The sequence below is a fragment of the Brachyistius frenatus genome, unplaced genomic scaffold (genome assembly GCF_029030835.1).
Source record: "Brachyistius frenatus isolate BFR_SWC_R1_liver_20210118 unplaced genomic scaffold, ASM2903083v1 Contig_25, whole genome shotgun sequence".
Taxonomy (NCBI): domain Eukaryota; kingdom Metazoa; phylum Chordata; class Actinopteri; family Embiotocidae; genus Brachyistius; species Brachyistius frenatus.
Genome location: NW_027210624.1, coordinates 262,501 through 289,567, shown reverse-complemented (window position 1 = coordinate 289,567; position 27,067 = coordinate 262,501). Strand labels below are relative to the sequence as shown.

The 27,067-nt window shown below is 43.6% G+C and overlaps 1 protein-coding gene across 2 annotated transcripts in view; it reads left to right on the top strand.

Annotated features, from left to right (window-relative positions):
• The window catches only part of LOC138620584 (matrix metalloproteinase-16-like), a 76,132-nt gene extending 50,792 nt beyond the window's left edge, over positions 1-25,340 (top strand). For both annotated transcript variants that reach the window (XM_069697926.1, XM_069697925.1), the window contains 5 exons: positions 4,015-4,232; positions 14,470-14,608; positions 19,745-19,895; positions 20,792-20,907; positions 24,979-25,340. In XM_069697926.1, the coding sequence (XP_069554027.1) occupies positions 4,015-4,232; positions 14,470-14,608; positions 19,745-19,895; positions 20,792-20,907; positions 24,979-25,313 (959 nt within the window). In that variant the 3' untranslated portion in view covers positions 25,314-25,340. The remainder of the gene's footprint in view (positions 1-4,014; positions 4,233-14,469; positions 14,609-19,744; positions 19,896-20,791; positions 20,908-24,978) is intronic.
• The last annotated feature ends 1,727 nt before the right edge of the window (positions 25,341-27,067 follow it).

The window sequence follows — 27,067 nt, the reverse complement described above, 5'->3', positions numbered from 1 at the left end:
AGCAATCTCTCATTTAGTATTTCCTTCATCTGTCTTTCTGATAAAGTGAAGCGTGTGGTGTTACTGTCCATATTCAAAGACAAATCACCGTCCGCTGCAGCCGTGGCATAATTGCCTTCTAATCTATGAAGTCCAACAACTTCCACAGCGGTCGCTCGTCTCGTGTCCTGCTGTCATTACACACGTTTCAGAGCCAGCGAGTCCCTCGACTCGTTCGTCAAGGGCTTGTGGGAAGCCGTGTTTGTTAAAGCCAGCAAAACACATGAATATTTGACACCATCGACCATGTGAAGCTTTCATTGGAAGTTTTAAAAGCTGGTGTGTCTTAAATCAGCCATCACAACTGTGTTTCTCACAGCTTGAATCGATAGTTTCTGAGTTATTCAAAGACATTTACAGCACAGAGTCACTTTGATAACAGATTAGAGAAAAAGATGTAAGACTTCAAATTATTTCAAATCATACACTTTCATGATGAGCACACATTCCTCATTGACACACATTTTGAGTTGACAGACATTGATTGCGGAGTGCTTTGTCTGCTCATAAAGCTGATATAGCTCTGGGGCGGAAGTGTGAAATTCAATTTGACGGTGAAGGATTTACGTAAGCACCGGCATAGTTTTCATTTTTCCCACTCAAGAGTTGAATTAGTGGAGCAGTGTGGCAAAATCTGTGTTTCTCACTGAGACCCCAGTCACGACATTTGTATTTTTTTGATGTGTTGTTCCAATGAGGTGGGTTTGATATTCAGATGTGTTATCTGGATGTCGATGTCATCGTCTCAACATCAGTTTGACATCGAAGTCAGGAAACAAGTCGATGGTGAGTGACAGTATTGTCCCTTACAGCTGTCGACTCTGTAAACCGGTCACACTCTGCTGAGATGACTCTCGTCTGTCACATGAATGGCTGCATGCACACACGCGCACACACACGTGCACACACACACATGTGCGCACACACACACACGTGCGCACACACACCACACCACACACACACACACACACACACACACACACACACACACACACACACACACACAAAAGAACCTGCCATCTGCTTACATGGTCAGGGCACATCCCTCTGGGAGTGACAGACCTGGGCAAGCGATCAAATGTCTCCTCATCCCTCTTGTGTTTTACTCCTCGCTGCTTTGACCTCACCCCTCCTCCCCTTCCTCCTCCTCCTCTCTGTTGTACCAAGAGTTGAAGGGCAGGACAAGTGATGGTAGTTCCTCTCTCAGCCTAATTTGTGTTTCTCCCCTGCAGCAATTGGCCTCTTTTCCTTCCTCATGGCAACATTGATCCTGGATGTGGAGCTAAACAGGGACAAAGGTGGGAGGAGCACAGTTTAGAGGGATTACAGGGAGGTGGACTTGAGGTTGAGTCAGTGTGATTGAATGAAGGTAGAGAGTAATGAGATGAAGAGAATGATGGGTGAGGGTTAAAAGAAGCAAAACAGGAAGCAGACGTTTTTAGGTACAGTCACTCAAGGAATTGTGGGATGAAAAGGATTGACAGGAGGTTGATGTTGAACATTTCAGACATGTAGCTGTGCGGTTTCTGTTCTGTGCTTAAGGTCACAGCACTGTGGGGACGAGATGCTGTCATATAGTCTGTAATTGTTTGTTCTTTTGATTGCTCCCGGTTTTTCTCACTGAGCTTTGAACATAATGACTTCCTCCCCTTTTAAAGAGAATCGACCACTTCCTGTTTACACCAGCTGCAACACTGACATTATCGTACATGACCAAGTTGCCAACTGGGGAGGGAAGTTATGTGACTGAAGCCTGATTGTTGAAACCAGCGTGGAGAAGAGTCCCCGTACGTTTGAGTCTGGTTGACAGTTAACAGCAAAGCAGAGACAGCAGCAATCCTACTGTGGCTGAACCCACCTGTCACTCAAAGCGACCCTGCTCCTAGTTATGCAAAACCTTAAGTCTAAATGAAATTAGATTGTTGGCTTATAAAATATTCACTCCCATACAGTTTTCATGTTTTCAAACTGGCCATGAGGCCCAAAAAAAAATTTTGTACCAGGCTGTAAATGTGTTTATTTGTGCTTCTCTTAACGTGGAGGTCTATGAGGATCGGCTCACTTTTTGGGCCAACCTCAAGTGGCCACTTAGGGAACTGCAGTCTTTTGTTGTTGCTTTTTTTTTTTTTAATTTGTGCATTTGCTTCATATTTCAGTCCCGGACGTTGCCTTTTGGTTTCCATCTATGGTCCATTAACATCCAGCTTCTCACTGTAGTGAGTCACCACACAAGCTGAGTGCACTGATTAGACTCCCGTTCTCTACTTTCAAGTGCACTAATCAGTGAAATGAGCTGATTGGCCTGGCCGATCACCACAGCACTCGTCTCACATGGGGGACCACCTGAAGATCTCAACAGGAAGTAAATTAGCAGTCAGATGCAAAAAATATGAGGGAGACTGAAAAAGCCTAAATCTGCCAAATGCATCGTTAGATTCTTGTTGTTGTGGGTTTTAGCGTAATGCCGCTGTGTGTACACATTTGCATGTCTGTGTACATGTCCATCTGACTGTGAATCTCCCAGTGCTTACATAACCACGGAGTACTTTCGCTGCACTAATCTGGGATGTATTTCAGGGGATTTAATCCAGTCAGTGAATGGAATCGCTCTCGTATAGACCGGCTGATCAGTTCTGTGGACGCTTTAATCCCGAGATCGTCTGCTTTGTCATCGAGTTTGATGGTTTATCTGTCCTTATTCCTTTGTTTTATTGCTCACTATGGATTCAGTTAAATGGCTCATTCAGTTTTTGAAACCTCGCTTCATTAACTAACATTTCAACCACGTGTCAAGTCATCATTCATGCAGAACTCCTAAATGTGTACAGGAGCTTTTCAGGTGGTTATTTATATACAGCACCATTACTCAGTGACTAGGGAGGAAGGGGGGGTGCTGCTTGACACATCTTTCATATTTCGGTCATCTATTCCTGTATTATAACACATGGCGCCTCAGCTCGTCAGTTACACAGTGTGTTATTCATGCGTTGTCATGCGCTCAATTATTCATTCACACAAGCCACTCGTTCGCCCCACCTCTCCCTCTCTCCTCAGTCTGCTCTCTTTCTCTCGTGTAATTCATGAATGTTAAATGACACCGAGGCATGTCTGGGCCTCCATTTGGGAGGACATTTTTATTTTTATCTCAGCACTATCTACATTTTTTTTTTAAGGTTAATCCCGCCAAGCTTTTTTATTTTTCTGTTTTCTGTTTTGTTAATCTTAACATATCATAAGATGCTTTGGTGATCTGAATCTTGGCAGCGTTGAAGTCTTGCTCGACCTCATCTTGTTGTTTTTGCTTTGTCCTTTATCTCTCGTGTTCTTCTTTTTTATTATTATTATTATTATTCCTTGTTGCCAGTTTTCTTCATCACTTCTTACTTATTGCCATCATGATTTCAGTTACAGGTAAAAAGAGCCAAACTTGGATTAAACATTTGCCTCTCCTGCCAGGCTTCAATTTTTTAAAAGTGGACAATTTAACAAGATAGAATAATAAGCAATTATTGGTGCAAATGTTCCCACGGCTTCTCCAGGTTCATATTTGTAGTTTGAAGTAAATTGTGTTAACAACTGTTGGATGGATTGCTGTGAAATTTGGTCCACCCATTCATGCCCCCCCCCGCCCCCCCCAAGGATGAACGCTAACAACTATTTTGAATCTGTCGTAGTTGTAGTGCCATCAAACACCTGCTAAACACATTCACATTAGCTGTAGCTTTGTGTTTCATAGCACTGAGCCTGCTAGCATGGCTGTAGCATCTTGTTCTCACATGCACTGATTGCTGCAGTGCGTCTGTTCAGTTATTTGGTGCTAAGATCATTTTGTCTTTTCATTATGGTTTGATGAGTTGTGCTTCATGACACTTTTCTCCATAAAGTTGGTCGAAAACAGTGGTTTGGGTGTAAAACAACATGTTGCTGATGCGTGTATCACAACAAGTGAGATGTTATTCCTCTGACTCCCTCCAGGACCTCCTGATAAGATCCCACAGCCCACCAAGCCTTTGCCCACGGCGCCACCTCCTCGCTCCCATCCTCCGTCAGACCCCCGCAAGCCAGACAGGCAGACGCGACCCCCAAGGCTGCCCCCGGGGGACAGACCATCCCACCCCAACGCGAAACCTTACATCTGCGATGGAGGCTTCAACACGCTGGCGATACTGCGGAGGGAGATGTTCGTCTTCAAGGTAAATGAGGAGTCTGTGATATCAAAACAAACCTCGGGCCTTTTCACATTGGGTTTGTATTCAGCAGTCATTTTCTACCCTGGAGCTGTTTTGCTTTTACCCATCGAGTCTCTCAGCAGCGGGAGAGCACAGCAATCAGTCTTTGCAGGCCAAAACGTCACTGTACGCCTGAAGAGAGTCATGACATCTCTGCCTGTAATATATAACTTAATTGGCTGATAAATGCAACAGAAAACCAACTCATCCCTTAATTCAGACCAGTATAAATGTCCAGTAGGTCTGAGAGCTGCCTCTGGAGAGAAGCAGCTGCGGCTGGCAGTAGTTGAATGCAGAATGAATTGCTTGAGAGCTTGGAGGATTACCTAAATATACAGAGGGTGGGAGCTTTTCTGCTAATCTGCTTCATGTTTAGCATGTGCAAAGTGTGCATAATGTGGAAAAAAAACGCTCACTTGGATGTGATATAAATTATTTGGTTGGAAAGTTGGATGGAATTTTTAGTAGAGAAGGTTTGACACTTTGCTTATAGCTTGTAGAAATATGGTGGAACCTGTTCTGCACTGGAAAAACTGCAGAAACTGTAAATGGAAAAATATTATTGTTTCTGGTATAAACGGATCATATAATGCTGACTCAGGCAGATTATTTGACTTAATTCAAGAATATATCACTTTCCTTTTCCAGATGAACAGCTTTGTTATTATTTATTATTCTTATTATTATATATAATTTTGTGACTCATGGTAGAGCAGGTTGCCCACTAGTTGTAAGGTTGGCGGTCCGATTCCCGGTTCCTCCTGTCCACATGCCAAAGTGTCCTTGAGTAAGACACTGAACCGTGAATTGCTCCTGATGGCAGGCAAGCATCTCGTTCTGCACCATTGGTGTGTGCATGTGAACCATTGATGTGTTTGTGAAGCAGAGATTGTAAAGATGTATGTCTGGTATTAAATAAAATATGTGTTTAAGCCTCCTTGCTTCATCAGTATTACATAATTTCCACTTAAATTAGTGATTTATTCTGTAGTTTTTTTGGCCAGGCTTTTTGGCAGTGTATTATCTTAAAATTATCACCTGTGTCCTTTATTGCATAATTAAAGAGGCTATTATGTCTGAAGGTTCCAGGTTACTTTGAGCAGGAATTTGTGGAAAGTGGATTTTTTTTTTTTTTTTACTGAGAAGGAACACCATGGCATGCACCGTGCAACACCATTTCCCTTCATCCCGACACACTCAGCCTGGTTTTCTTTCCAGTACAAGAGAAAAAGTACACATCTTTATTCTTGGTCTAAGCTTGTGAGCACAAGGCCTTGGCAACATGCAGCAAGGAACAGAGAAAAACCTTGAGGCCACACAAAGCTGTGCTGTGTTCTCCACAGAAAGGAGAAAGAGTGCCTCTGATGCTCTATGTGAGTGTGACTGTATTTTTCTGGGGATATAAATAGATAGTATTCATTGGTTAAGAGGCTTGTGGAAGTAGGGAAAAACCCTTCTCTGTCCTCTCTGCCCTTCTCCCCTCCTCTCAGAGTGTGCTCTTTCAGCTTCGAAAAACAATAAATCTGGCTCGGAAGCGGAGCTGCTACCTGTGGAGGTATTTAACCAAAATTAGACTCAAAGCCCACACTGTTTCTGTTTTGTAGTGGAAATAATATCTGCTTGTCACAGTCGTCTAAATACAGCCCCTGTTTCTTTCACGTGGCGTCTGCAGCAGCTCCCGTCAGCCCTCATTACCCCCAGCGCTGCCGCCTGGTCTGACGAAGTGATGAGGATCATGGGATTGCTGCAGAGCTCCGAGGTAGCGTTGTTCATCAGGAAGTGAAGGAGGCGAGGACAGATAGGCTCGAACATGTCTCAATTGTCACAGCGTCTGAAATTATATTTGGACGTACTGCTGCAGAAATTAATTGTTCTGGCACGACTTTTTCTGTTTTTACCTCTTTTTTCGTACTAAACTTCATTTTTATTTTGATGGACAGATAACCGTCTCTCAGGAAGGTTCATTTTTAAGGAAGGGTCTCCAAATCTGCTCACGTTTCTGATGTTGGAGTCTGTGGAAAATTGTGTGTCAGATGGGCGTCTCTTTGTTTTGGTGCCCTTGACAATTAGTACTTTCTAAGATGCCTGACGTACAGGGATGTGATGGTTTGTGGTCAGGGAGCACTTTTTTAGCATCTGTATCAGTGTAAAAGTGACAAGGAACATTTTGATTAAGTTATATTTGATCTCTACAGTTTCTGTTTTTTCCTGTTGCATTGCACTCATACCTGTCATGTGTTTCAATGGAGTTCCTAAAAACACTTTGGAGGCCGATTATCAGGTGTCACCCATGTAAAAACTAAAACCTTTCCTTTTAATGTTGCGCTAGAAATGAAGTGTACTCTGTTTGGATTCGGGGAACATAAAGGGCTCAAAAAACATCCAGGATAGAACCAGAAATGTCTGCAAACCAGTTTGTTTGTCAGATTTGAGAATTGTCTCTAGTTTGTGACTGCACACTAATTAAGATGAAATATCTGTGATTGCTTGGAATAAGTGGGCCTCAGCGCTGATGTGAAATTGGCTTTTGGAAGGCTTGAATGTTTCACCAGCAACAGCTTCCATTTTCCCGCAGATCCCGAGGAGCGGAGGGGAAACACCGACAGAGGGAGGTGATTTTTTTTTGTGTATGCAGCTGTAAATCCACTGTGTTCACATCATTAGGACCACCAGTAATATTAGCACTCCTGATGATTTGCTCCGCCTTTAGCATAATCCGCGTCTCAGTCCGTGAATCAAAAGTGTTTGGCGAAGTGAAATCAATGAGGGCTCACAGGTTTGACTTGGATTCCCTCTGTGAGTGGGTTTCACACGAGGAGCAGGTGGTCCTAATATTTCTTGATTCTCACAGGGTGTTTTGCCAGTTTTCTCCGACGTATCGTGTTAACGCCTTCTTTTCTCCTGGTAGATGAAGCTGCCCGACTGTAAAACAGTTGATCTGGAATCATAATTAAAGATGTTTGTACTACTTCAGATCCTGATATATCCCTTTTAGATTGCTGCCAAGGTCTACATATTAGACTAAAGACTGGTTGAAGTGATGGCTCACAGAGCAGTGTGTGCTTTTGCCTGGTTTCAATTCTCTTTGAATTGTTGGTCTCTTCATGCTATCATTTATGAGGGTGTTTTCTTCTTTGCTTGATCGTTCAATTGATTCTTTGCTCGGTTACTTCGTTCTGTAGGTCCATTTGGTCTGCGCAGCTTGGCTGTATTCACCGTCCCCACTTGATTGTTTTGGAAGACTGGAGTCTGGTGGATGCCAAGTCATTTTCGCAGAGATCTCAGCAGTCTCACTGGCCCTGAGGTCCACAGGTGGCCCAGCGATGTAAAACAGGCTTTAGAGGGAGCTTTATCTGCTGAAATACACTGGGAGGCTTTCTAAGAAGCAAAATCTGCAATCATACTGTTGAAATGTATTACTTCTGGCGATAATTGATTCATCGTGTGCTTTTTACATTTTGTTTTTGTATTGCTATCTACTAAATATATGACTCATACTAGGCTTTTGTAGCTCACTGTCAGCATTGTAGCTCATTTCAGAGCTCAGCCTTCATTTAAGTGGAAGTTATTGGTCTTTAAAAGGGAATTTAGACAAAGGAGAAAGTATTGTGGTCAACTACAGTCATGTTTACCGAAGAGTTTTCATTTATGGCTCTACTCTGATGTTTACTTTTGTCAAAGCTTTGGATATCATTCCCACTTGATTGTTTTCTGCCTGTGAAAGTATATTGGAGGCTACAGATTTGTATATTGCCCTCACAGCCATTTACATGTAAATAGAACATTTCTTCCCTCTCGACTGGGGTATTTGCAATATATACTGTAGGACGCCAGTAAGTCTCAACAAACATCTTTCCTGTGCTTGACTTCCACAGCCTTTCGGAGTCAGTCGCATCAGTGATTTGCACTAAAACAGCGCTTGTATCTTCAGGATTTTTTGGCATCAGAAAGTATTGAAACAACAAGGGTCACACTGCATGTCTTCCTGCAGAGACAAAGGTTATTGTTTTCAAAGACATTGAAATTCCACTTTTGAAATCACAAAGTGGTGCAGCTCATCAAAGGACTGCAAGGAAAACGGTTCCACTTGCAAATTTATGTATTCGTTATCGCAGTAGAACTTTATAGTTTATCCCGATCAGTGTCAATAAATACAATAACAAGCCATGTAACATATTACAGATGGAGGACTGCACTTTCATAAAGTTAGTTGTGCATTAAAGTGGTCAAAACCTGGCTACAGACATGCCAACACTTTTACTCGCTTGTAATGCAAAAACACTGCATCCTACATTTCCCACAATGCACCCCAACATTATCCTTCCTCAGACTCTCACGGGCTGACTAAAAACCCACCTCAGATCTACATTTTCTGACCAGAGGTTGGTGTAATAAGTTAAAATGCAGGGTTAAGCTCTTCTTCCTAACAGCTCTGAGAGGAGCCTGATTTATACGAGCCGCGTTAATCTACAAAGCCAGGCTGCGAGTCATGCTTGTTAAGCTGGTTGTTTTATGGCTTGCTCATTTTTCTTCTCCGATGAAGTGACACGGGGGTCAGTTGAGGTTCACAGATGACTGCGTGGCTCCAGTGTCACCAGTAAATGTCCCATTAAAACTTAAAAAGTTCTTGGTTTTATGGCTGCAGTGACTTTAGGTTCAACTCTTTATGAACCCAAAAACCATATGGTGTCCCACTGGAGTTACAAGTAGTACAATATACAGCCATGTAAATGCACATGAATAGTGCTTTTCTCTGGCTTTAATTGCAGCTGTGTTTTTTCCAGCTGTGCCACAGATGTACCGGACAGTGACACTCGCATTGTCTGACAACAACCAGACAGGAACTTTCCAGGACTTCATTCATTTCCCATCAGGCTTGAAGTGAGGTGAATTATGGATGTAGAGTCTCAGACTCAGTCTCAGACTTATTGAAGTTTTGGATTTGGGTTTTTGGTGCAATTCTATCTCGTCAGTTTGTAGAGCCAGAAAATCCAAGCCGGGATTTGAGGGATTTAGACCAAAGATTCCAGACAAACTAGTTCTCTTAGAGCTTTCTTAAAGGAAAGAGAATACAAACAAGACGAACAAACACTACAAGAAGGGAAATTAGCTACTGTGCTTTATTTCTTGTAAGAATCTTTTTTTTTTTTTCATTGAGTTTCATATTGTCAGAGCACATTATTTATTAAAGGCAGTTCAAGGCTCACAGTTCTCCTTTATATAAAATCAATGACACAGGGATGGTTGTATCCATTGTTAGCTCTTCAACAGTTAGCTGCAGACCATTACATAGCCAGATCCTTTTGCCCCGCCCACATGCAGGTATAACAAAGAGGAAACACACGTAGGACCATCCTCTTAGCGCTCTCCTTGTGTAAAGGAAAACCGATTGTATCTACTTTCTTCAACTCGAACCTCCATCGTCGGTCCATTTCCCCTCTCTCGACACGAGGCAGTGTACAATCAGGGAAAGTACCGCCCTCTCTCTACTCACTGAGGGAAACTTCCTTCCTTGATGTGGACAGATATAGAGCTCGGGATTCTGGGACGCCGGAGAGACCCTCACTGTTCAGGGCTGCTGATGCTGAAACCGTGCTTTGATTCCGACATCCATTAATGAGAACGCAGTAACCGCATGGGCAGTAAGCCGTCCACTCTTCTCAGTGTCATTTCCGGCAGTGGAAGGGAAGAGGTGGAGAGTCCTGAAGTAGGAGGACGACTGAATGGACTTTAAAATGCCAACCGTTCAATTCTGGACCAGGGATGCGAATATTTGATTAAAAATCAAATAGCTCTGAGCAAATTTCAAACAGTAGTTTCGCTTGAAATGTCCATCCGTAGTACGGTGTTACCACAGCAACCCATGAAGATGGGTTGCTGATGTCTGGACACACCAAATCCGATACGCTCACTTGCAAATAACAGTGCAGACAGTCTGTCCTAAAGAGCTGATTCGAGAAACAAATTTGATTTGCCTGCAGTCTGAACAAAGATTGTATGAAATCAACAGCCTGCAGGCGACAAGCTTATGTTAGCTGAGCATAAAGACTGGAAACAGGGAAAGCAGCTAGCCAGGGTTTGTGTGAACAAACATGAGAGTGGTATTATTTACTATATTACTTATTTAACTTTATAATATTACTTATTTAACTCTCAGCAGGACAGCAAATAGGAACATTTCCCATGATGTCGTAGTGTTTCTCTAAACATAAACACTTACAGTTACAATAAACATTTACAATTATTGATCCACGATCATTCGACTTTTTTTTCTTCTTTCCATTAAAGAGATTTTTTTTCAAACCATAAATTGCAGAATCTTTGCTGCTGTGATGTGAAGACATTGTTTCCCGATGTTTTGTTGTAACTTTAGCTTCTGCACGTGATGCTTCACCTGTTGAACGCCCCTCTGCACTACCTGCATACAGCATCATGCTGTGTTGACCTTTAATTGATTGGAAAATGCTGCCACATTTAACGCTGCCACATTAGAATGAAAAGTAATGGAAAGAAACAGCTGCAGGTTGAAACCAGAGTTTATTGCTCTGACGACTGCATTTCAAGGTCGTACTTCATTATTTACAACAGTTGCAGTTATGATCCATGCAGTCCAGGCAGGTTTTCTTCCAGGCCGTGTGTTTGGCTCTTAGCACACGCGAAACCATACAAATCCACAACTGCACACACATTAATAAAAGCCGGTCTCCTGCAGTTAATTTCCTCGGTGAAAAGAGCAGATTTTGGCTGGAAAGCCGGGTAAATACTGTGATCTCCGGCTTCGGGCCTAATCCTCAGCCCTCTGAACGCTCTGCTTACACTCCAGTGTGTGCGTCGTATTCGCAGAGTGAGAGGTCAACACCGGTCATCCTAACACCCCTGTCTGTCATATTCTCACCTCTTCACTCTGACACAGACACTCACATGCCAGCAACAGATGCTCACCTAGGGCTGACCTGGATGTCGGTGAGGTGTTACAGCTCCGTCTGACCCCGATAGACCAAATATACCTTTTTTTTGTTCTCCTTTGAAGGATCGAAACACTCAGAATAAGGTTGTTTTCGTGCATCTTCGGTGTCTCGAACTCTATTCTATATTCTTACCGTGTTTTCTCTCTGCTAGCAGGACTTTCTTCCCGCTCTTTTTAATTTTGACAACTTTTTTTGTTTTTTTTACACGTGACAGAAAAAACCTGCGTTCAGTGTAACGCACATAAATATGTTACAGCTCACCTGACATCGATTAATGATGTTCAGTTTTTAGGAACCCAAAGGTTAAACCGTCTGAGAAAAAGTGCAAACACATCTTTGATAACAAAAATATCAACCTTTATTATGGGAAGTTATAAGAAAACGGACCCCTGGGCAAAGAAATATAAAAGTGCCCCGCTCCTCCTGCACTGAAGCAAGACACCCTGAAAGTGACACAAAATTGTTTAACAGGTCTTTGTGCATCTCTTTGTTGTCATTTTGTGCTGCTTTGTGGGTATTTTGTACCTTTTTATTGTACTTCTGGTGTCTTTTTTGTCTCTATGTAGTTGTTTGTGGTCCTTTGAATCTCTCTATTGTCATTTTGTGTCTTTTTGTGGTGTATTTTTATATCTTAATGGCCATTTTATATCTCTTTGTAGTCATTTTAAGTCTCTTTCAGTCATTTTCTTGATTGTCCAACCAAAAAAAACTGTTATTGCCTTAATGTCTGCACAATGGTTATTTGCTAGTTCATAATGACATGCTGTTACCATCGTTTGTTCGTTCTGATGCTGAAACGTGTTTATTATTTGTTTTGTCAGTTCAGCAGGTCGGTTGCTTGATGCAGCACACTGATCAGTATTGATCTTGAACTTGCAGAGCAGCCGTTTGCAGGGCATTTTCTGCAGTTTGCGTTCCGCTTCACCAACTTCCCTCAACTCGGAATAAAACCTCTGGGTGGAGACAGTTTATTAATGCCGTTGAGCAGCCCAGAATTCATAGTCCTACAGAGAGCATATGGAAATTCAGCCTTATTGCTCTGAATGCATTATCATGCACCGAGACAGTATGCGTGACAAAACCTACACTGCCCTTTTTCCTACAGCAGAGAACACGGAACAATTTGCAGAAAATAATTCCGACTTGTGCTAAGACTAAACTTGTTGTGATTATTCTGGATGTTCCTGTAATTGCAAAGTGCCGGCTGAAATTTTCTACAAGTGAAGTCTGCTCGCCTGAGCTTTATTTTCGGAGTGGGAGTGGGAGTGGGTCGGCCGGCCGGGCCGGAGAAAAAACATTTTCCCTTTTTATAAAGTCAAAAGGATTCAAATGGGTCGGATTTCACAGTTCGATCTGTTTTCAATTACTGGGACAGAAGAAAGTGCTGAACAATTGCAATCTGTGGAGGCAGTAGGTACAGAGGCACAGCGGGAGAAGAAGAGAGGAGGAACTGGGATGAGAGACAATGGGAAATGAAAAGAAAGAGGAGGAAGAGTCTGGGGAGAGTGGAGAGTCCCAGAGAAACAATTGGATTAGACAAGGAGAGAAAGAGAGCAGCGAGAGCAGAGAGTTCTTGATAAATGGGCTGTTTATTTCGCTTTCGCTGTGAATGAGGCCGGGTGTGATGATGTGTTGTCCCCTCTCCCTGTCCCCGCGTCTCTCGCTACGAGGTCAGGCTTTTTGGCCCGAGCGCTCGGCGCGTTCAGGAGGCGCAATTGGCCGTTCATTGCCAAAGGGTGGGACGTCTCGCTGAGTCCTAATGGCTTTCACAGCTGGGTCCCCCCCTCTCCCCCTGTCATCAAGTTTCCTCCAACATCAAAAAGACACACCTTCCACTTGGCCGCACTCACGTTTCCCTCCCCAAAGGAAATCAGAGACTCTTGGCTTCTCATAAAGCTCCTGGCTATCACTTTGCCCCCGTTACTTGATGGTTTTCCCAGTATGTTCTTTAAGTTCGGTGTGTGTAGCGATGGTCGCTGAGGCTTTCCAGGCCCTCTGAGAAAGTATACGTGAATCTTAGAGGCATCACGGCCATCAAAGCAGCAGCCGAAGTTTGATCATCGCCGGCAGGCTTTGTTGAAGTGAGGAGTTGGCCTCAATTCAACGGTGTCAGATGTTGAATTTCACCGCCAACTGTGTTACAATACACAGAATTCTTTTGTAGATTTTTTTCTTGGATCAGAGATCAAGAAACATTAACAAAATTACAAGTTCTGCATGAGAGATTTTTAAAACGTTCAAATGAATGCATGTTTTCCAACTGATTTCATAGAGATACAACACACACTGCACATGATTAGACACACATCATGTAATAGTGTATTATCCACTGGAAGACCAGCCGGGATTCCTCCTATTGCAAAGCTTTGGGAAGCAGCTCTGAGTTGCTCTTTATCAGAGGCGAGGAGGTTAAATCTGCATTCAATTATTTCTTGGTTCAATGCTCCATTTCGTTCACTCGTTAATTGCTAACTTTTTCTTGCGGGTGTTTGGTGCCAGGCACGTAGCATACAGTTTTTGAGCCTTCGAGGACAGAAAAACAAACCCGCGAGCTTGTAGGGCTTTGCTCTTGTAAAAACAAAAAAATTGAATTTGAAAACTGACTTATAGCATAAAATTCACCTTTCTGGTGAGCGCTCTGAAGAAAGATGTCATTTTTCTGCTCTGTGATGACAAGGGGCAACAATGAGTTCATTCCACCTCACATACTGTATGTAAAAGAGGACGCATAGCTTCCGGGTGTAAAAAGTGAACTTCAGTGCCTTATACCACTGAGGCCCACTAAGGGCTGGCCCCAGAAAACCTCTGGCTCCGATAGACTCCCATCGCCTCTAATAAAATACAAAGTCAATAAATGTTTTCCACAAGTCATTATGGTGTCATTAGCTAAATCCGCCCCTTCTGATCAGGGCGTGGTGGTCCTTCTGAAATGCTGTAGTTCTGTCATTAATTAGATATTTGGCTTCGAATAGAGGCATGTTAATCTGGTGTGATGAACATCCCTGCGGTGCAGGCAGGTTGCTGGTGCAGGTGGGAGGGTGTAGTGTCTTCAGGTTCCTAGCCAATCGTGAGGACACTACACCCCATGTCATCCAAATACGCTTCTCTTCAATGGGTGACGTCACGCACAAACATTCCTCTTAGCTTTTCTGTTGTCAGCATCCAAAATGGGCCTCCTGTGTATTCGTTTTGTAATTTGAAGTCATGCTTGACCTTTCTGTGTCCTCTTTCAGGACCACTGGTTTTGGCGGGTGAGGGATAACTCTGTCATGCCGGGATACCCCATGCTCATCAGTGTTTTCTGGAGGGGCCTCCCGCCCAAGATAGACGCAGTCTACGAGAACAGCGAGGGCAAATTCGTCTTCTTCAAAGGTAAGGCCACGCGCTCCACCAAAATCATCACGTGTCATAGTGTCGCCGTGGAAAGCTCGCTCATTAGTCGCAGCATCATAAAGCTTTGATTTACTCTGTTCTTTGTATTGAAGCCCGGTCCAAATCCTGGTGTTCATCAGCTTCATGTCGCCGAGCGTGTTTATTATTCATCCACAGGAATCCCTACATCTCTTCTGTGTACACGGATGCGCTGTCGTCTTTTTGTTGATGTTCGTTGCTTTTCAGTATTCTGCACACATTTTCTATATGTGTCTGCATGTCGAGGCAAAAGGAGGGTTTCTTTTATCTTCAGCGACAGCTGTATGCTGTCATGTTCACTCAAAGCACCCATTTGATCTTGTCTGCGTACTGTACATGTTAGTTTAGCGTGAATCTGTAGGAGTTTAAAACAGTTGGTACGGTGAATATATTTGATATATTTGAATATGAAATCACCGTCCCGGCCGGTGCCAAAGAGCTTCCCTGGCAACTGTCAGTGTTTGATGATACCTGATTTTGAATTTTCTACCTTTCTGAAAAGATTTGTTGACATATATATATATATATATGTATATATATAAATCTAGACTAAGCTCGCCCCAAAACACAGAGCTTTAAAAGCTAATTATGTCGAAAGCCGAAAAGCCACTTAAAAGAAACGGCAAACAAACTTGGAAACCCTCATATTTGAGGAAGAGGCCGAAAGAGAAAGGATGTTGATGAAAGTAGACGTAGGTAAGCAATGAAAGTCTGCAGGAATAAAAACTACAAATCTTTTCTCAAACCTACTTCTATTTTCAACACCGAACAATTCCTGGAAAAGCAGACTGCTGGTCCCGTGTGTGCCGCGAGCTCCGCCAGTTTGGTTTCGCTGCTCTTTCCTCCGCCCTCTTGCTCTCTAAACTGGCCGGGTAGATTTAGACAATTCATACTAACAAAATGCCATTTTTTATTTGAACACACACTGCTGATTTCCCAGAAGGCCTTATTCTGTCTGTCCCCATTTGGAAGCTAAAAGAAGTTGGGAAGAAAGTCGGCCAGAAAACAAAATACAGCACCCCAGGTTCTTGTCTAAGCAGCCGTTTTGAATATCCTCTAACAGCTCCGGGTCTGATGAATTCCCCTGAATTCAGAGTCTCGTTGCTGAGACGCTGATTAGCTGAGTTCATCTCAAAGCAGGTCAGACAGCAGACTGCTTTACATGAGAAGTAGATCCAGCATGTGTTCTTCATTCCTACAGTGAAGTCCAGGGCCAATATTTAGTCCTTGCTTCCCTGTTTCCATTCCTCTCAGACTCGGGATATTCAGGTCAAGAAGGTGTACCTGAAATGTACATGTCAAATGAAGCCTGTTGGAGGTTTTGCTTATCGGACTGAACATCTTTAGAGTTACAGTTCAGCGACGGCACGCGGGCAGATTGTGAAGACTTCTGCTTGATGTGGAACTATTTGATTAAATCAAGAGGCTGCAATATAAATTGAAATTAAATGAACTAAATACAGCAGGCTTTTGCAGGATTACACACAGGCACCCTGCACATAGTACTACATGTCGCAACCTCTATACATCAGTATGCATTTTGTTCCTGGGTGGCAGCATCCAATCAGCTTGATTGGAGCTTTTGATGGAGCACAGACGTGCTGATTGCCTCATTTATACCAAGAAAACCTGTCTGAGATTGTGCTGTTTTAGATCAAAGTTAGGACAATGCTTTAGCTCGGCCAGTATTAGATTGTTGTCCATTTATCATACGTGTACATTCGTTGATGAATAAGAAATTTCATAGCTGAAATGCAAAAGTCAGAGTTCATTTAGAATCACCACTGAAGAAGTTTTTCCTCCAGAGAGCGCTGACAAGTATGTTTTTTAACTGTACAATGTAATTCTTACCTCACATGGAGACACGAACGCCACGATGAGTAACCAGTTATTTTGAGTTTGTCAATACTTTCCTAGACCAAACAAAGCTCAGGGCAGAGCTGCTAATGTTAGACTAAACTTTCCTATCCTACCATTTGACTCCCAAAGAGGTGAATGCCCCACAGATACTTTTCTGGTATGCTATAAACTGTAATTCAACATAATATTGGAGGTAGTTAATGATATGCTTCTAATAAAACTGAAATAAAATGCAGGTTACAGCTGAAGGTAGGAAGCTGGTTAGCTGGAAATGCTAATGTTTGCTAATGGGGGGAGGTTTGGCTTCATTGGATAGTTGCTGTAGAGACTGACAGGAAATGTAGGAAAAGACATGCAGGGAAGATCAAAAGGTAGAAATTCCTGCTCCTATCTGAACTCTACGCTTGTGGAGAAAAAAGTCTGACAGGCCTAAAATGTCATAGAGTGTGTGGTGCAGGTTTAGAGTATGTAAAAAACATACAATTATGGTTATATGAAAATACAAGAATGTACTTTACAGACATGTTCTTTGCATTGATGATTGTGTGTGTGTGTGTGTGTGTGTGTGTGTGTGTGTGTGTGTGTGTGTGTGTGTGTGTGTGTGTGTGTGTGTGTGTGTGTGTGTGTGTGTGTGTGTGTGTGTGTGTGTGTGCACATAATAATTGAAGTACACGCAGGCACATGTGCCGTTCGTTTGCCTGTACGGTACGTGTTTGTGTGTGTGTGTGTGTTTGTGTGTGTGTGTGTGTGTTTGTGTGTGTGTTTGTGTGTGTGGCCCGTGTAAAGGAGGAGGCGTCTCTTTTTTGGAACAAATCTTCATCCTATATAACACTCTTTATACAGTGTTGAGGGCAAGCGGGGGATTAGTCGCTGCAATGCAGCAGATGCCGGAGCCGCCACGACATCAAAGCAGCCCTCACAGCTCTGAAGATGAAGCTCAACTTTTATGTGGAGGGCAATGCAAGTCGACTCCAATTTAAAAAGAAAGAAAGAAAGAAATGGAGAATCCCATTTTATGGAGAATAAAAAGAGAGAGAAAGGATAGTTTGGGCCTTTTTTGTTTTGGTGAATCAACTCCAACTCAGTCTTTTTGGGGACGTGAGGTTATACACTTCACCGTTAAGCAAAATTCACCACTTTGAAATCAAAATAGGTCATCTTTGAGGTTTATATAGATCTGAAGGGGAATTGGGGGGGTATTGATTGGGTTAGATGTGTGTCTTGAAGCGGGTCTCATGCATGAACATGACAACAGAAGAAGGTCAGAAACACTTGTTCAAGTTCACTGCGGACTGCATGCTGTGCCTCCGATTGGCTCTGACCCTGACACACTTCCTCCAACCATCCCAATAGCGGCTTTTAGAATTATGTTTCAGGCTGATGCAAATATACTTCATAATTCTCGAAATGATCACGTAAAACAAATATCTTTTAAAAGTTTTCTCCCGGTGGAACATTAGCTTCCGGACTCCCCTAGTTGCGTCGGTTTTTATCTATCCACGTAATGGCCGCACCTTATTCTTTACCTGTTTTCTCAGCATCTTTCCTGTTAATCTCAGGGTGTGGTGTGTTAGCGTGTGTGTCAAGGCCACAGGAAACGTGACCCACAGCGAGTGGAGCGCTGTACGAGAATGAGGTGAAATGACAGGAATTTCCTTTCCAAAAAAAAAAAAGAGGCCGCTGCAGGTCTCTCCTTCCTACTTAACATTCAGCCAACACCCCGTCCTACTGTTCCTTCCTCCTCTCCATCTATAACTCAAAATACTTCTTTAAGGTTAAAATGTCAGCGGTGCGGCAAGAGACGGAGTGCAAATATTGCTGGGATCATGTCTGCCTTATTGCACACCCATTTCCTGTATTTGTTAAAGAAAAGTGCTCAGGTCATCTTAAAGCTGACCTTGCAAAAGTTCCACATGCTCGTTCAGGCTCGCGGAGGCTCAGTGAGACGCCAGAGAAGAGGAGGAGATATCCGGCTCTGTAAACACAGCAAGTCAGTCAGTTCCCATGAACGCTACGCTGATATTTAAATGTCTGATCCCCTGTTTTCTTTGGGAGAGAGGTGTAAATTAAAGGTACATTGAAGGTTTATACGAGAAAAAGAGCAAATTGCTTATTTGTCTGCCAGTTTCCTCCATGTGCACACGTCCCACACACTGTCCCCGTCTCTCTTCCTCGTCAGCCTTTTCATGTTCCCATTCTCTTCCTGATGGAAGGACATTTCATTTAGTCAGTCCTGAGATCATTGAAAGACTCCGTGGAAAGTATTTCTAATTTATATTGTCATATATTATCATATTTATAGTCCTTGTGAGGAATTTTATTTTCCCTTGTGTGAAAATATTGAATATTTCCAGCATTCGGGCTCATTCCAGTGAATTATCAAAATGAAAAAGGAATAATAACATTTAGAAATACGCTCCGTCTTTCTCTTGTGTGACACACACACACACACACACACACACACACACACACACACACACACACACACACACACACACACACACACACACACTTCCTCCTGGCCCATCCTACACCTCGCCCAGTGATAGAGAAATGCACTTCCTGGGGTCGCATTGTGTCAAAAATGTGATGTTTAACCTGATTACATCACAGGAAGAAGGGACTGGAGAGGAAAACGGAGAAGAGGAACAAACAGAAAACTCCCAGACTTCAATTTATATTTAAAAAGAATTGACATCGTACATGGTTTTTAATCATTCAGCAACATTATCACTTCTCTCCCCAAAATGGACCCAGTGTCCAGGCTATTGCTTGGCTTCACGATGTTGGAAAACAAAACAAAAAAAGAAAAGAAAACGCTTTAAATTTACTATTTGGCCGCCAGTTTTCCCAGAACACTCTTTGCTGGGTTTTTAAAAAGATGTTTGAATCTCAGCTGAGTAGTTACGAGCTCAGTTTGCCAGCACTAAAAAAAGTTCCCAGAGTACCTCTAAGCAAGGGCAAGGACAGCTCCTCACCATGTCTGTGTCCTATTTTAAATTAGACAAGCATCAACATCAAATGCAGTAATACAAGACAACAGGTTATTGCCTCCTCTTCGTTACAAGGCTTGTATCTGTCCTTGTAAATGTGCCCTTCGCGTGTGTCTGGCTCCTGCAGGGTAATCCCTGACGTTGCTTGTCCTTCTTCGGCTAATTTATTTTTCTCTCTCTCTCTCTCTCTCTCTCTCTCTCTCTCTCTCTCTCTCTCTCTCTCTCTCTCTCTCTTGATGTGCAGGAAAGCAGTTCTGGGTGTTTAAGGACACGGTGTTGCAGTCCGGATACCCCAAGGACATCACCCAGTTCGGCCACGGCATGCCGGCCCAGAGCATCGAGACGGCTGTGTGGTGGGAGGACGTGGCTAAGACCTACTTCTTTAAAGGGGACAGGTGGGTACGAGGGGAGGAGGAACACTGTTTTACATTTCCGTCAAGATGACACCAAAGCGTGTAATACACCCGTCCGTCCACTACAGGATACGGCGTCAGTTTCACGTTTTGTCTTGCCGAGACGTGAAAAAGTAATGTCTTAGACTTTGCGAACAGAAACCACATGGCACAGTTCAATTCAATTTTATTTATATGGCACCAAATCACAACATAAGTCATCTAAAGGCACCGAACATAGTAAAGTCAGAATTACAGAACCATACAGCACTGTAGAGAGAAACCCAATAATTCAACAGTTCCTGCATTCACAATAGCTGGAAGGAAAAACTCTTTTTAACAGGAAGAAACCTCCAACAGAACCAGGCTCGACCATTTGCCCCAACCGGATACAGATTTGATTGGTGATATGATTTGTTTTCGGGCAGAGTCTTGATTTCATTGCGTGTGTTAATGATAGTAGTCTCGACACGTCGCTACAGAATCAGTTCAGCGACCCCTCTAGCTCTGCCGATAGGGGGACATTATCATGTTGAAAGAGACGACTGTCATTAGTGTTTCGCTTTAATCAGTCACCCATCTTTATTTCCCGGGTCACCAGTGTGAAAAAGGTGTCAGAGTTCAAAGGTATAGTTCAAAATAAAGACATGATGATGATGATGATGATGATGATGGCCCTCTATTGAAGACTGCATGCAGCCCAACAGCTCTCAGTCCTGCTGCGACAGAGTTCATTCAGTTTAATTCAAAGACACTCATCTAGAGGAAGCCCGTAGGCTGACATATGAGGTACGAACATAAAATACCATCTGTTGTCAGTTTCACCCCTATTTCCTCCAGCGGTCACACATACAGTACCTGCTTTGTCGTCCTGTGGCTCATCATTTGTTCCTGTTTAGGTACTGGCGCTACAATGAGGACACGAGAACCATGGACCCCGGCTATCCTAAACCCGTCACAGTGTGGAGGGGTGTGCCTGATTCGCCGCAGGGGGCCTTCGTCGACAAAGCCAATGGTACGATTTGTCCTGCCCAATACTCTGCATTGGCAACTACAGCACGGTCCATGTGCCAGGCTGCATTGATTTCAGCCGGTCACTGGCACAGACTGTGTGGGAGGATAACCAGGGGAGCATTGATTGAAATTTGCCCCAGTTATCACACTGAGTCTTGGTGGGTGGCTCGCTTCAATACATGCAATATCAAGGGAAATAGACACTGTTTGCATAATGCAAACGGAAGATGAAAACGGGTCAGTTCATCCAGAAATATTTTAGCATTGTTTCACAAGCAAAATGTTCCATAATCTGTCCACCCTGCTCAGTGTGCCATAAGACCCAGTTGGAGCAGGTCTGTGGAAAGCAGAAAGGACAAGACCACCGCCGGGGCGCTCATTCCGGTTTAAGCCAATTGGCCCCTGCCAAGGGTTGGGAGGCGGGGTTTTGCAGCTTTCAAGGAACTCGCCCATTGGCCAGTCAGGTGGTGTTAAGAGGAAAAAAGCTTTTCCCATTGGATGTATTCTGCCAGGTGGGTTTGAGTCTGGTCTTGGCAGCAACTCGGTTGGAAAAAGCAGAGCAGGTGGTGTTGAACGCTCGGGCCATCTGTGCCGAGGATCTGCCGCCAGATCCGTAGCCGGGCGTGTCTGCTGGTGAGTCCAGGTGGAGCGGGCATCAATCAGAGCATGAAGGGCGGGTTGATACGCGAGGTGATGATGGGCGATTGTATAATTTTTTTTTTTTTTTTTTCTGCTCGTAAAAGTGTCGGCGTGCGTTTATTTTCAGGCCGGCCGTTTACGGAGACAGTGTGTCAAGTAGCGTGCTCATAACATTGACCCAGATAACCAGGCATAATCAAGTACATCGCTGTGGCCGATGATAGTGTGTGTGAGGCAGCAGAGAAAGGGCTCCAGGGCGACGCTGACCTGGCTCTAACCCACAATATCTGAGCCCGTCTCTCCTCTCATCCTCCCTCCCTTCTCTCTCCTCCTCTCTTAGCAGTCATACTTGTTATTTGTTTTCTCTATCCGTTGCTTCATCTGGAGCTTTCTGTCTCTAAAAAAAAAAAAAACTCCTGTCTTTGCTTAATTTGTGTTAAATGTAGGAGAAAAGAGTGTCAGAGCCTGCTGCCAGGTTGGAAAGAATAAAATCCCAAAAGTGGTTTCAATTCTTCAGTTAATCACGAGACTCAGCTGAACTCTAAATGAGAATTTGAAGGGCGTTGTGTGTAGATTGGCTCGTGTTTCGCTGCATACACAACCACATGTTGCTCCGACTGCAACTGGTCAAGCGGTGAAGACCGATCTTCTCATGGAACACAGCACCGGTCCAACCCTCTTACTGTTTCACACAAACAACATTCATAAAAGATTAAAGAGATGTTTTGTCATGTTGGAAAAAAAAACTTTTTTTTACTTTAAACTTCTTTTTTGCCAAGAGAACATCGATACTTGGGCTGCAGCCAACTCGGAATTTTGTCAGTGGAATCGGTTTTGGCTGTTCGATAGATTCAAAAGATTTGACTATTTTCTTTCCTCTTTTCTCTCTTGTACTGTCTGGCAATCAGAAAACCAGCAGCTCCTTTGTTTCTTCCTTCCTAGACCGGGCCTTGACCACTTGTCTCCCACCACCTCTTAAGACTGAGCTCAGACTGCACAAATTCAGCCCCATTTTGACACGATTTACGATTCATTGCCGACAAATTTCCAGTGTGAGGCCCGACCATGAACGTCGGGCGCGACAGACGGGCCTCGCGGTGTCCTGCGACGTGTTCCTGTACGTCAACCGATGAGATGACGGACTGCTCTCTGGCGGGCATTCTTGCCTGAACTAAAAGCTTCCTGGTATCAAACTTTGCCTGTGAAGCAAACGGATCGTATTTCTCAAAATGTTTTTCTCTGGAAATATACTTTAAGGATATTTGCGATTTACTGCTGTTCATAAATTCGATGTAAGATGTCATCGGTGGAGTCATATCAGATGACATTGAACTTTAACTCAAATGAACTTGTTTGTAATTCCAGATCCATCCTATAACTACATTCTGCACCAACAGTTGTCCACGCTGTCCGACGTCTCACAAAAAGACGTCCAAATGGAAGACGCAGGTTCCAGTAATCTGTTCGCTCTTCTTTTTCCTTTTGAAGAAGACGTCGCGCTTGTTTGATCATTTCCTTTCCTTCCGAGATGAATCTTTAAAAAGTTGTTCTTGTGCCTCTTCTCTTCCTCACCGCAAACATCTCCACCTAACAAGTGATTTAAAAAGGAAGTTCAGTGCATTCCTTCCCTCATCTGCCCAGAGAGGAGTGTCCATGAATAATAAATGGCCAGACATAAAGTGTAAGGGGGGGAGGGAGGGAGGAGAGAGAGAGAGATGGTGGGGGGGTGGGGGGGTTGAGCCAGGCTGTCAGGCTCAGTTTTACACAGCATATGTTTCCCCAGCGAGCATCTCAGTGACGGCCCGAACAGAAGCAAGCTTTTCACAAAAAGTCGCGAAATATTTTCTGGAGTGTCTGTGCATGTGTTTGAGAACTGTCTTAGTCTCCATCATCATTGAAGTCTCCCTGTGGTAGTGGACGTGTTCACCCGGGTGACACTGGGACGACTCCCGTCCCCGTTGTGTTTTGAAAAGCAGCTCGTTTCTCGACGCCATGTTCTGTGCTGTTGTGTGATTGGAGCTGTGGGGTGTTTTCTCTTCTTCTGACCGATATAATTAGTCCTGAAAGACGGTCAGAGGCGTCTTAGCGGAACAGTGGAGCTGAAACACAGACAATGGATCAGCAGCTGAGCAGCACACGGTAATTCTGAAATTGTTTGAGGTGCGCTTGTTTTACTTTACTGGCAGGTTATCTTCACTTTGACTTCAGATGAATAAATTTTTTTTTTTTTTTTCCTGTGAACAGAAAACGCAGCTCTGTTGAATATTTTTAGAGAAAGAAAACGTTTCCCCTGAATTGAAGGCAAACAACCAACAAAATATCCAAAAACGAATTAGTTACTCAGGTCCTGCGCTTCACGGTTGGCCACTTTACTTCCATTTTCTTTTACTTCAGTTACTTTTCAAATAAAAATTTTACAAATAAAAATATAGGTTTACCTTAGAGATGATGTTGCAGTCCTATTTATTAAACCAACACTAGCTTGTTAAACTTAAATTGTGAAACATGAACTCCTCCTCAACCACCTATAAGAAATCTTACTTAAATGTCAATGTCTCATTATTAATATCCAAATAATATAAAGCCGTGTTTTGATCTGCTACCGTTTGTCCTGTTAAAGTGACTTTATTATTACGTCGATACAAGTTCAACACTTCTTGTATCTGTTTCAAATTAAAAGCAAGACAGAAACACTGCAATTTTTATCAAGGCTTTTATTGTGAAACACTCACAGGAAGTTGCTGTGACTGAAATCAGACAATCACACTTTAGCTGAATAATCCAGAACAACCGTTCAAAATAGCAGGATTACATTGGTGACTTCATTAAATAACATTGATGGAAATATTCATTACTGACTGTTGGATGTAAACTTGCCTCGAACTCAACTCTGGAAACCACAACTTAATGTTTTCCGTCACTGGTTCCCTTTGGTACGACGACGAATCGCACTTCACTCCTGCACATGATCACATTATAAAGAGAGAGCTGCATTGTGGGAACTCTTACCTGGAAGTACATGTTGCTAATACAGCTTTTAGTCTTTGACTTTTTGTCCTGTTTTTACTGTACTTGGTTTTATTATAGGTTTATTGATGGGAGCATTGCTTTTACTAAGGTGTACAATCCTCTTTCACCGTTAAGATATTTCATATTTGGCATATATAACACACTTGTTGTAACTTTCCCATCTTTAGAATTAAAGTGTCGTGTGTGTGTGTGTGTGTGTGTGTGTGTGTGTGTGTGTGTGTGTGTGTGTGTGTGTGTGTGTGTGTGTGTGTGTGTGTGTGTGTGTGTGTGTGTGTGTGTCAGACTGGACACTTGAACCAGTGTCGGGCCAATCTTCAAATCTTTTTTATTTGTATTTTTTTGTTAAACACCTCATGGACCCCGTTGCACTGACAGGTTCCTCTTTCCTGTGTCCTAACTTCAGGTTTCACCTACTTCTACAAGGGGAAGGAGTACTGGAAGTTCAACAACCAGTTCCTCCGGGTGGAGCCGGGCTACCCGCGCTCCATCCTCAAAGACTTCATGGGCTGCGAGCTGACGCCCGTCGACCCCGGCCGCCCGCCGGCCGACGACGGCAACTCGGACGTGGTGATCGAGCTGGACAACGAGGCCAACACGGTGAAGGCCGTCGCCATCGTCATCCCCTGCGTGCTCGCGCTGTGCCTGCTGGTCCTGGTCTACACTGTGGTGCAGTTCAAGAGGAAGGGCACGCCGCGCCACATACTGTACTGCAAACGCTCCATGCAGGAGTGGGTCTGACGCGCCGGACGGAGACGAGAGGGCGGGGCGGGGAGGGGAGGGGAAGGGCAGGGGAGGGGAGGGTGGGGGGGAGGGGGTGGGGGGGGGGAGGCTGGTCATAAAAAAAAACAGGACAGGAGCCCTCCACTTTCACAGAGGGGAGGACGGCGGACTTCGGACAGCTTTATAAAAAAAACAAAAAACAACGAAAAAAACAAAACAGCCGTGCCTCCTCTTCCTCCTCCCCCTCCTCCTCCTCCCCCTCCTCTTCCTGGGGTGATCTGATACCTTCATTCAGACCCGCAGAAACAGCCGGACAGCCCGTCGGCGATCCCAGGACTTACAGCTGACTTCCGCTAGCCCCCAGCCTTTTTAACAAACAGGGGAGCAGAGGGACAGTTTGTGTGTGTGTGTGTGTGGAGGGGCGGGGGGGGGGGGGTATTCGCTGGAATTGACCTTCAGTCCTCCCCCCATCCCCCCTTTAAAAAAAAAAAAAAAAAGCAGAAAATAACAAGAGGGTCAGCATCACTTTGTATCTCAGAAACTTGACTTCCTGCCCCCGTCTTCTTTTATTTCTCTGCCTCTTTTAATCCGAGGGAGGACGTTCAGGGGGACACACTCTTCCCACAGGGCACTGCATTGTCACCTGTCATATCGGGTTGTTGATAAAACAACAGGTTTTCTATTTTCTGATCCCCCCCCCCCCCCCCGCCCCCTCCCTCGTCACACTGCGCTCAAAAAGCAAAACCGTCTCAGAAAAACACGACTTAATCACATTACCAATCATCAATCCCATTTCTCTTGTTTTTAATTTTCCTCTTTTTTTTTTTTTTATGTCTTATTTTTAAAATTAGGAGGTCCTCACTGTTCCCTTTAAGACACTCCTGAGGAAGAGACCAAACTAAACCAAATAAAATAAATTTCTCTCCAAAGAGGATCACGTTTTTTTCTCTCTTTTTTTTTTTTCATTTTTTGGTTCATGTTATTCTTATTTCAGTTCTCTCTTCTCTCCTTTCTCTGCCTCCTCGCAGCGATTAAGAGTCGGGGAGCTCCGACTGTTGTGGCAGTCTGTTTCAGACACAGGGGCCAAATTATTCTGCAATATTTTAACTCGCCTTAATTATAGATCATACTATTTGTGCTTGGTTTTTGCTGTTCTTTGGTGTTTTCTTTTTGTTTTCTTTTTATTTGTATACTGCTTTTGTTTTTGTTTGTTTGTTTGTAAAAGAAGCTAATTAAGTGCTTCTTGTAATTGGTATTTTTCTGGATTTTATTACATTACCCAGAATCCTCGGCACTGGCTTGCTGAGCCATTCTGGACAGAATATACAGTAGGGTCAGCCTGTATTGAGAGTAACGTATTGTATCGTAAAAAGATGTCGGAAGGTTCTGGAGTAAAGCCACTATTTTTTTGTGTTAAGATATTTGTTACTCTTACTTTTATTATTTCCATACGACAGAAACCGGGGCTGGCGAGAGCTTGAAGGTGTTGTTATTAGATTTGTCCATGGCCCATATTCCCCTTCAGTCTGAAGAGTTGAAGTGTGCATCCAAAATGGGTATTAGTGAACTGAAAGACCTTCTTTTAAAAGAAAAAAAAAAAGGAAAACCTGTTAACTGCCTTGTTTGAGAGAGCTCACAGTTCCCAGAATGCTTTTGTCTCGTGATTTGAGGAGCCGCAAAGCGAGACGCCAAGTTAAGATCAGTGCCTGTCAGCGTGCATGCAAGCATTTACTGTACACCCAACCGGTTCTGCTCAACGTGGCTTTGAAACC